The sequence below is a fragment of the Gobio gobio genome, assembly GCF_949357685.1.
Source record: "Gobio gobio genome assembly, chromosome: 3".
Lineage (NCBI taxonomy): Eukaryota > Metazoa > Chordata > Actinopteri > Cypriniformes > Gobionidae > Gobio > Gobio gobio.
In genome coordinates, this window is record NC_137099.1 from 56,035,641 (window position 1) to 56,047,028 (window position 11,388).

Here is an 11,388-nt window from a genome sequence, read left to right on the forward strand (position 1 = left end):
CCGTCCTCCATGCCCGGCTGCAGGTACAGGTGAGCGTGGGCCGGTCTGAGGCGCTGGATCACATGGATGCACAACCTCTGGAACATCTGAAACATCACAGCAGTGTTCATTTCAATCAAACAAAACAAAGTCAAATTAAGTGTTTTTAACTGTAAACATGCTAAATGTTTTCTGTTAGGGGTAGTGTGTGTTTTTTTCTGTTAATATTATTATTAATAATAATAATAATTACATTTAAATAGCTAGGGAACGTGTGTAACGCCAAAGACTTTAGACTCCAGACATATTACTATGAAAAACAATATTCATGGAACAGTTCATGTCAGAATGTCATTTAAATGTGAGTACGGTTAGCAGTTTTTGAGATTTCAGGACTTCCCCATTCAAATAGATAGGACTCGGATGCCCAGAGGCGTTGCAAATATAGCCGCTGAGTGAACACACTTTCCTTTAAAGGGACTTTGGTAACGCTCACCTGTCGTACGATCTGATTGGGGCACTTGATGAGAATCTGCATGGGCCACCAGTTATCATCTGCCATCTGATCCAAAAACCACTGCACACACACACACACAGATGAGACACAAACACGCACAGCATGACACAAATCCATTGAACAGTGCTGGTTTCACCAATCCTCTCAAAAGTGAGTTTCCACAGCAGAAGATGCTGGGAAACAAGAAGATGGATGTTCTGTGTGTACAGGTTTGGCTATTCTAGTGAGGGCCACATTTCATCACTTAAATAGTGAAATATTATGACATTATGACAACTAGTGAGGACATTTTACTGGTTCTCACTAGTTAAAAAAAACGTATAAATTGGCCAATTACACTCTAGTGGTTTTGCCATGTGTATGTGATGGGTAGGTTTAGGGGTAGGGCTTGGGTTAGGCCACAAAAAATATAATTAACCTGATAAAAAAAGTCTATTAAGTGTGTGTGTGTGTGTGGAAAAAACATCACTCTTTGTAAACTTTGCTTGATGCGAGTGCTGCATTATGCTCGAACATGACCAGTCATTTTTGCCGTCATCACGTCATCGGAGTTGAAGCGACCAAGGACCATGTTGTCACTTAGGCTAGAGGTGTTGTAGGGTTATCTGACGCGTGAGATCCAAAACAAGACGCTTCCAGTCCAGTACTGCATTTATCCCCTTTATTTGTCAGTTCAAATGCTCAAACACATAGTAATCCTCATACCCACTCCTGACACGGTCAAAAATGGTTTGCTTCCCTAATTACACCTGCCCTCACTTCCTCTCTGGCTACCTATATACCCATTAAACCCACACTCCACCCGGTGTCTAACAGTGGAACTACAACAGACATTTGAATAGAGCATAATGGCTCTTACAGGAGCGCAGGTGAGACTCACTGAACAGCTCACTTGCCCTCTGTGTTTAAACTAAACTCATTTAAGCCTTGCCAATATAAACATTCAAAAGCCAGAAGACGCAAATGAGAACTCGCGCGCACTGAGAAGATGTGTGTGCACTTAGTACCGTACAGCGCGCAAATATTAGGTTCACTTTCAAGTCGTGCGCTTGAACGGACAAATTCACACAAAAATGATTGATCAACATGCCCGTCTTGATGAGTATCCTAGCAGACATAGTCTGTTATGCCTGTCATCATTTAGTCACGCTCGAGTTGTTCCAGACCTGTGTGAATTTCTTTCTTCTGCTGAACACAAAGGAAGATATTTGGAAGAATGTTTGTAACCAAGCAGATCTCGGCGCCCCATTTAATACCATAGTGGGGGAAAAATACTATGTTAGTCAATGGCTAACACTTCCTTTGTGTTCAGCCGAACACTGATAAAGGTGTGGAACAACTTGAGCGTGACTAAATGATCATTTTTGGGTGAACTATCCCTTTAAGTGAACTTGTACAGTCGAGAAAGACAATGTATGTGTAACAGTATCAGTATTTTGGATCTGTGCATTATGTCTTAAAGTGACTGCAGGCTAATATTCCTGCTGCTGTCTGTGTTTTAATGTTCATCAAACGACAAAAGACAAGGACATCAACTTTAATAAGGATTAATCTTTCATTTATACAGTCAAATAATCAACGTTATGTTATATTTGATTACTTTATTCAATTTCTGTGTCTGAAAACTGATACCTGAAAAACCTGGAAAGCACTGTTTATTGTATTAGTATCTTTGCTCTATTGTATGTGTTTGTGCTGTTGCCTGTAGTTTCATTATTTGTTCTTATTTTCTTTATTTTTATTTGACAGTTGCCCTAATTTTCCTGAACATAGCACATACCGAACCGTACCGAAACCACAACCCTAATACCATGATACAAACCAAACCGTGAGAATGTGTGTGTGTGTGCGCATATGTGTATAAATGTGTGTGTGTGTGCGAGTGTGTTACCTCGCAGGCAGCTTGATTGTTGTTAAACTGTTTGGTCAAGAGCTCGATCCACTGCAGCATTGTGGGCTGAGAGAAATGAGCACAAGATGAACTTACAACAAAAAACAACTTTCACACAGAAAACAGCATCGGGTCTGTCCTGTAAGCTACAACAGACATAGTAAACTACACTAAAGATGAGGGGAAAACAGAACAACGCCATCTCACCTTTTCTTTGGAGTGGATGAACGTCTCCAGAACAAACGATGTGCTGAGCTGTGAGAAGAGGAGAGGGGAAAATTACTCCAAACAGACGAGCCTCTCTATTGGACAATAACTCGAGAGGTTTTTCCTGAAAGTCTCGTATAGATGATCATGTTTCATCATCTGCTCTGATAAAGCTGTTCATGTGGACTCACCTTGGCCGTCATGAGCGACACGGATTTAGGATCCGGTAAAGTGCTGGGAATACTGCTGCACAGCTGCCACATGAAGCTACAGAGGGATAGCAAAAGAATTAGACAACAAAAGGAAACCAGAATGAGAGCACAGGTCGAGAAGAGAAGAGGTTTTGTTCTCTCACCCAAAGTATGTGTGTTCAAAGATGTTCTTGTCCTGGAGAAACTGCATGTTGTCGTGCCAGATCCACTGTGAGAGAGACAGAGAGATGAAGCGTCAGATAAATGCTCATCCTGACGGATGAGTGCAGTGAAGACTGAGGGTGATATACAGAAGTCTGTACCTCCAGAAGATCAGGAGAAATGTCAAAGTTAAAGTCCTTCCCATTCTCCTCCTCCACCTCCACTCTCTTATAGAACAGCATGTAGGCACTGTGGGTCTGACAGACAGACAAGCACACATTACTGTCTCCAAAGCATCACAAAATCTTGGGGGAAACTTATTATTTAAATAATAATAATTATTTATTTATGTATCAATAATTACAATAATAATAATTATTATTAAACAAACGTATTACAACAACAACAACAACCTATAATTATTACTTTAATAATTATAATTAATATAAACAATAATGCATAATTATATAAAATAATACAGAAACAATATATTTTAAATTATAATAGCTATAGTTAATATAAAATAAAATAAAAAAATTATAATAACAACAAACTTTAATATATAAAAATACTACTACTTTAATATATAAAACAATACAAAAATATATTTATTTTTTAATAATTATAATTAATATATATAACAATACAAATAATAATAATAATAATACTCTATTATTATTATTACTTTAATAGTTATAATTAAAATAAACAATAATTTATAAAGTAATAATAATATATAATGTATTATAATCACTAATTAATATATAAAATAATATATAAATAACATGTTATTATTTTAATAATTAGAATTAATATATAAAACAATAACAATATATTAAGATAATCAATAATTATATATATATATATTTAATACTATAAAACAGCAAAAACATTATTACTTTAATAATTAGAATATAAAAATAATGTATGATTAATTTATAAAACAATAATATAGATGTATTATTTAATGGTTTAATAATTAGAATTCATATATAAAATTATAATGCATTTAAATAATTACTAATTAATATATAAAATACTATATAAATAACAGCAAAAACATTTTATTACCGTACTTTAATAATTGGAATTTATATAAAAAATAAGGTATAATTAATATTTAAAACGATAATATATCGATGTATTATTTCATACTTTAATAATTAGAATTTATATAAAAAATAACAATAATGTATTATGATAATTACTAATTAATATGTAAAATACTATATAAATAACAGCAAAAACATTATTACTTTAATAATTAGAATTTATATAAAAAATAAGGTATAATTCATATTTAAAACAATAATATATAGATGTATTATTTCATACTTTAATAATTAGAATTAATATATAAAATAACAATAATGTATTATGAAAATTACTAATTAACATATATAATACTATATAAATAACAGCAAAAACATTTTATTACTTTAATAATTAGAATTTATATAAAAAATAAGGTATAATTAATATACAAAACAATAATATATAGAAGTATAATGTATTACTTTAATAATTATAACTAATATATAAAATAATAATAATGTAATATTATTGTTGTTATTATTATCATTATTAAACCAACCTTCTCAAAGGAGAAATCCATGAACTTGTCTGTGACAGAGTCGTATGTTTTTGTCTGAAATGAGGCAAGCATTTCTGAATTAAAACCACATTAACTCAATTTTATTATTTATATTACTTTATCCCAAAAGCATATGGGATGACTTGATCAGGAAGGAAAAATATCAAAATACATACGGTCATCTCTCCACCAAAACACTCTGAGGCCAGCTGGGCCGAATCAAACGGCTTCACCTCCGCGTCGTTAAACAGGTACCTACAGCAGGATATGACATCATCACTTCAAAATACATGACATCAAATGCCTCTAAAGATCAATTAGTGGTGTGTGAATAATCACCATTTGTTATTGCGATAAGCGTGTGGGTTGACAATGTCCCTGATGAAGCTGTAATAATGGCCGCCGTCTGCCGTGCCCGTGTGCACCGTCACACCGATGAGGTCGTACTCGTAACTCTCCGCCACTTTTGCATCACCATCATCACGGAAACCTGCAAACCAGATCATGATCAGCTGACGGAGAAGACAAACAGAACTTTAAATCTGTGTATTCCAGCAGAAACAATGGTACAACCTTCCTTCCGGTCTCCCTTGGCCATGAGGAAGTCCTCGGTGTACGGCGTCATGTCGAGCCGCAGCGGGAAAGAAAAGTGCGTGTTTACTTTTTCCTTCATCATGGTCACCATGTTGAACGTGTAGCGCATGGTGTTGAAGCTCAAGATCCGCGGGAGCTTCTTAAAACACGCCCTGAGGGGCAGAAAGAGATGAAACATTCAGGGACGGTCAAACAGAGAGATTTCAGCTCTCAGAGGAAGAACTGGGACAGGAAGGGGACTGTACCGTTTTTCGGCGCGCACTTTCTTCCCGCACTGAGAGCAGGTGTACATGTTATCCCCCTCCAGAGTGTCCTTAATGGTCACCTCATCCAGAGACTCCTGAAACACAGAGACACACATGATGGTGATGATGGTTGTTTCAGAAACTGACAATCGGGGGATTATAAAGGACCTGAAATTACTTTATCTGTGTGTCTCCCCTTGGCTTGTTACTGAAATAACCAACAGAATAATTACGTTCAATTTAAATTAATTAGTCACTTGACAGATGAAACTGGGTAAGACATTTTAAATAAATAAATAATTAAATAAATACTGTATATTATATTATATTTTTATTAGGGCTGGGCAAATTAACGCGTTAACGCTGGCGATTAATTTTTTCAGCTTAACGCATTAAAAATATTTAACGCAAATAACGCAGCGTCCGTTTTTATATTCATTTTTGCTTAGCGTTACATGATCACTGCACTCTTATTCATGTAAATGCTTCCAAGCGCGACAAGACACAAGAGAGCGCGCTGTATGCCAGTGTCCTGTCTGTGTGTGTGTGTGTGTGTGTGTGTGGATGCGTCTCATGTCAGCTAATCAAGGGACACTGACACACACACACACACACACACACACAGTCGACGCATAGATAGACTCGCGTCAGTTTCCTGCTCACATCGAGTTCTCTTTTGCTCTTGAACAAACAATAACACAGAGGATTTTGAGTATTCTCATATTAGAGTCTTAAATTAGTTAAATAACGTCTTAAATGAACTTAAAGAGTTGTGAGGAAATGAGATGCGCGGGACAGCGCGTGAGATCCGCGGCTGTTCTTAAAGTGACAGGAGCAGTGATGATGCCTGTCATTAATGTTCATCAAAGAACAATGGGAACAGAGAAAATTGTAGCTTTAAGGATGATTCATCTATATTTCATTTATTATTTATGCAGTTAAGGAAGGTTTGATAACTTTTACGTTTCTGTATACAGGGTTCCTACACAATTTTCATTTCAAAATTCCATACTTTTCCAGACTTCCCTACAGATTTTTTCCGACCATATTAAAATTCAACTGCTAACAAGTATGTTACATTCTAAAGATTTAGTATTGGCGTTTTTGCCTTTGATTAGGATAGGAAAGTAGCAAGACAGGAAGTAAGGAGGGAGAGAGAGGGGGGCGGGATTGGGAAAAGTCCATGAGGCAGGACTTGAACTCGGGTCTCCCAAAGCACAACAGCACTACATGGCGACACACTTACCCACAATGCTATCGGCGCCGACAAGTCTGTTACACTCTGAGTCAAAACCTCAGGCTATCATGTTAAATTTGTAAATTGTAGCTACTGTTGCTTGTACAAGTCAATTTAACACCAAACCCAGTCAAGTTCAAAGCTCTAAATCAGTGCAATGTTATTCATATTTGTAATTTTGTACATTTAAATTAGAGATGCAACGATTGATCGGAATTGGCAGATTTTCAGCATGATCGGCCGATCAGTCTCGGGTGTCTCCGATTTTGAGTCGATCCGTCTACATGCGGCTGTGAGCACGAGCGCGGCCGCGACGTTGATGTCATGAACAAACGAAATGACTTGAAAAAAGATTTGTTCATTTTGCTGAACGAGATTCAAAGATCCGAGTCAGTAAATTGATCCGAACTTCCCACTACTATTTTGGCCTAGCATATGGCTTACAATTGCCGCCTCCCCCATGTTGGAGATGTCAAATGATTTGACATAAAGTTTGCAAATAGCTTTCTTTGTAAATTTTAAATCTTTGGCTAACTAGGATCGGCAAGCCAGCCCTCGGAAAACGTGCATTTTCCCATTTTGTTTGCCATGAAGTCCACACTCAAATGTAAAAATCAAGCACAACGTTCCAGGTATTTTTAGTCAAGCAGTTTGAGGTGGGGGCGTTGTGATGGCAACTGCCGCCTAACAACCTAACAACCAATCACTGCAGACCTAAACTCCAGCAGATCAAGTGTAAAAATGATCGGCAGCGCTGGCAGACTGATCCAAACACCATGAAAAAAAAAACAATTGTATATATTATATACATTTAGAAATTCTTAATTTTATTTTTCGAAACCGAAATAGGGACAATAGTCTGGAAACATAAATATTTTTCCATACTCTGATTTATTTTTTCCATACTTTTCCAGACCTGGAAATTACTCAAATCAAATTCCATACTTTTCCAAACCCCGTAGGAACCCTGTGTATATATATAACAGGGAAGGCCATGGGTAAATATAACATTTATTATTTTGGGCTTATGTAAAGATTGTTTTAAGTTCACTTAAGTTAAAAGTTGTTTTTTAAAGCCTAATAAATGTTGAAATTGGGAGCTTTCAGTTATACTGTAATGTAACGTCATTAATGTTTCATAGAGACTTTAGTATCAGTGATACTGGCCTTCATTCATAAAAAATGACAACACAACACATATTTAAAATATGCTGTCTTTAAATTGTTTATACATTAATTTGGAGAGTAACTGAAATTATTACAATATCAAAATATTAAAAACTTAAAATATTAAAAACTTGCGATTAATTACAGAAAAAAATGCGATTAATTCGTAAAAAAAAATTTAATCGATGCCCAGCACTAATTTTTATATATATATATATATATATATATAAAATAAACGTATTTTACATTTTTTAAGCAATTTTTTGAGAAAATGCAGAATTTACCGTCATTCCCTGCACTTACATCGTTCAACCCAGCATATTTCATGCTATAAAAATAATGTTTTCATCTTTCTAACATGAAGTGGCAACTTTATTTTCTTGTTGACAACAATATTCAAATAGAAATACGTTTCTTTTATAGCCTTTTCCATGGTTTTTATTGTTATACACTTATTTTCTCATCAAGCTCAATAGTTCAACTCTGTTATGGGCGACAAAATCATAAGAATTAATTTTTATACATAAAATATTGTTCTTTGCACAGAGTACAAGACCTCTGACTGTAAATAAAGTAGTGCGGTTAAACGAAAATTGCTAGTTAAGGTTGTTATTAGCCTTTTCCCCACTGACCTTCAACCCTTTAATAACCAATACAGAAACTGAAAATATTTTTCTTTAAAATTACAATGTATGATTTATTATAGACACAACAAAACTGAGAAATGTCAGTAATCAAATATTAAATATATAAATATCAAGCTTGCTGTGGTGAGGTCGAGATGATGTAGTGCTTTAAGGTTAGTAACTACAAATAACTATTGGTCCTTAAGCAAACATCACATATTGATAATCGGAGGAAACATTTTAAACATCAGCCATTGAAAAATCCATATTTGTTCTTATCTGAAAAGTAGTGAAGCCTTTAAAGTCTGTTTTAATGACCTGTGTGTGTGTGTGTGTGTGTGTGTGTGTGTGTGTGTGTGTGTGTGTGTGTGTGTGTGTGTGTGTGTGTGTGTGTGTGTGTGTGTGTGTGTGTGTGTGTGTGTGTGTGTGTGTGTGTGTGTGTGTGTGTGTGTGTGTATGAGAAACACTCACATAGATGTTCTTCATATCGGCCACCTGGCATCTCACTGTGTAAAACTCCTCAGCCGTCTGACTCACATGATCACAGTCCTACACACACACACACATCAAGAGTTTAATTCAAATGTGCATATACAAACTCAGTCACACACACATATATCCAATGAAAGCGCTTATCCATGACCTCTCTTTTTCAGAAAAGACACATACATATAAGAGTTCAAACAGCTCAATCTTACCAGTGAAACCACATTGTTGGTGATGACGCCTCCAAACAGTGTTTTGACTGTATTTTTCTGAAACGACACACACACAGCTATTAGATCTCTGCGTTAATTAATTAAACATACTCAAAACGGTCCTTAAAGATGCCATGAAATCAAAATGGACAATCCTTGTTTTTTTAATCAAATATTGCAGCATTTATTATAAATAATTTATCCGTGCACATCATCTTTTTTTTAATTCATGTGCACTCATATTCTTTGATCAAAATGATGACGTTTACTGGCGTGAGGGCGGGGCAACCTGTCACTCACATGAGATCCACCAATAGCAAACCACAACCATCCAATCAATTCCCCATGAACAAAATCAAGCCCCGCCCTACATTTGTTCTTGTTCGAGAAGCCGTTTCACTCGGATATCCGTCACAATAGGGAACAAAAGTCTCTCTCAACTTCCGTTTCATGCCGACTTTAAACAAACACACACAAGATGACAAGACAGATGTCGTACCAGGTCCTGAGACATCTCCTCGATCTTGGTGATGAGGTCCGTGAAGAACTCGGTCATGTCTTTCTGCTCTCCTGTGTTCAGAGGCTGTTTGTCCATCGTGTAGGTCTTACAGAAGGGACGAGGGTTGTACGCTTTCCTCTCGCTCTCCTGCACGTGCAGAAACAGTGAAGTGACATCATATCTACAGGTCAGGAGATCAGACTAGATCATGTAATAATAAGAGTGTCACGTACCATGAGATAAGTGAACATCTTCTGCAGCTCCAGCAATGTGGTCTTATGCTTAATGTCCTCCGAATACTGTAAATAAACAGACACAAACACACAAGCATCACTACAAGGCACAAACATCTTAAGCTAAAATATGGGTTATTAATATGCGTGTTATTAAACAACAGCCCACCGGAGAACGTACATTTAAATAATTTGAATGGTGGTAGAATCATGACCTCATGCATTACCGCTTTTATATCACCGCAGCAATATGATAAGACACCAATGTTCAATAATCAAAGCTAATAATACATAACATATCAAAGGAACAGGTCATTTGCATAATTATGGTCAGTTTATGGATGCAATTGATGCAAGGTCACGTTTCATAATTCGATAGACTCACTTTAGCAGTGAAGACGGCCTGTCTGGCCTCTGGGATCATGTAGAGCTGTTGGATGGTGGAGGCCAGGTAACACGTGGCGCCCAGGTTAGTCAATCCCACAAAACGACACTCGGCTCTGACATCATCATGGGGCCAGTAATCCCACTTATAAGGAGCGTGAGACGCTAAAACAGCAAAAAAAACACACACATTCATTTTCATATCGTTCATAAATTAACTTGCTCAAAACAATGAGGCTTTCTATTAAATATCATTTCATTAATTGAAATAAAGCTGAAATACATCCAAGTCTCCATCAAAGTAGTTTAAAGCAGTATAAAGTACAATGTAAATTTCCTAGCGTTTCATGTCAACTTCCTGCATGTTTTGTATAAGTATAAGACCCTAAATAACTAGGGCTGTAATCTCCCAGTCGATTAGTCGATTATTGGTCGATACGTTCTGGCTCGACCAAAATTTTGATTGGTCGATTTTTTGCAGCGTTCATTTAATTAGTTTTTGCCGCGTTCATTTCATCAGGTGGAAAGCACTAATTGCTAATGGGGGTGTTTTGAGAGCACCCCTGTTTCACAGGTAACAGTCTGTCTTCAGAACACCCCCATTGTTTTCACTTCTTTTGGATTACCCCAACCAACTGGCGAAGAGAAGTCTCTCGCGGGTCCTTTGTTTTTCATTCCCCGCTGGCTCAAACGCACGCCCATAGCGGTCAACTTGAGGAACGCCCATCAACATACACATGAGGGGAAGCGTCACAACACCGCGCTAAGTGGATCTGTACTGTCAGTTTTGCCGCGTTCATTTCATCAGTTTTGCCGCGTTCATTTCATCAGTTTTGCCGCGCCGCGTTCATTTCATCAAGTGGAAAGCACTAATTGCTAATGGGGGTGTTTTCAGAGTAACAGTCTGTCTTCAGAACACCCCCATTGTTTTCACTTTTGGATTAGCCCAACCCACTGCAGAAGAGAGACAGATTGAAGAAGGCTAGTTTTCTGTAACTTATATTATTTATTTAATTGTGAGAGCGTTTTTTCTGCTTTTGATCTGGCTTGTTTAATAAATATTCATTTTTTATTAAAGTGGACGTGCCTTTTGTGTTTAAGAGTAAAAGCTTTATGTCTATTAAGAGTAAAGCTTTAGTCTATTCGTGTCTCAGCCGCGAAGCT

General features: G+C 36.6%; 1 protein-coding gene across 2 annotated transcripts in view; it reads right to left on the minus strand.

The window, feature by feature from the left end:
* Positions 1-11,388, minus strand: part of usp34 (ubiquitin specific peptidase 34) — a 90,259-nt gene that overhangs the window by 16,274 nt on the left and 62,597 nt on the right. For both annotated transcript variants that reach the window (XM_079812741.1, XM_079812740.1), the window contains exons 40-56: positions 10,226-10,389; positions 9,841-9,906; positions 9,608-9,754; positions 9,109-9,165; positions 8,882-8,959; positions 5,381-5,475; positions 5,115-5,287; positions 4,881-5,031; positions 4,718-4,796; positions 4,542-4,595; positions 3,109-3,204; positions 2,950-3,014; positions 2,786-2,861; positions 2,595-2,642; positions 2,388-2,453; positions 476-556; positions 1-86 (exon numbers count right to left, since the gene is read on the minus strand). In XM_079812741.1, the coding sequence (XP_079668867.1) occupies positions 1-86; positions 476-556; positions 2,388-2,453; positions 2,595-2,642; positions 2,786-2,861; positions 2,950-3,014; positions 3,109-3,204; positions 4,542-4,595; positions 4,718-4,796; positions 4,881-5,031; positions 5,115-5,287; positions 5,381-5,475; positions 8,882-8,959; positions 9,109-9,165; positions 9,608-9,754; positions 9,841-9,906; positions 10,226-10,389 (1,582 nt within the window). The remainder of the gene's footprint in view (positions 87-475; positions 557-2,387; positions 2,454-2,594; positions 2,643-2,785; positions 2,862-2,949; positions 3,015-3,108; positions 3,205-4,541; positions 4,596-4,717; positions 4,797-4,880; positions 5,032-5,114; positions 5,288-5,380; positions 5,476-8,881; positions 8,960-9,108; positions 9,166-9,607; positions 9,755-9,840; positions 9,907-10,225; positions 10,390-11,388) is intronic.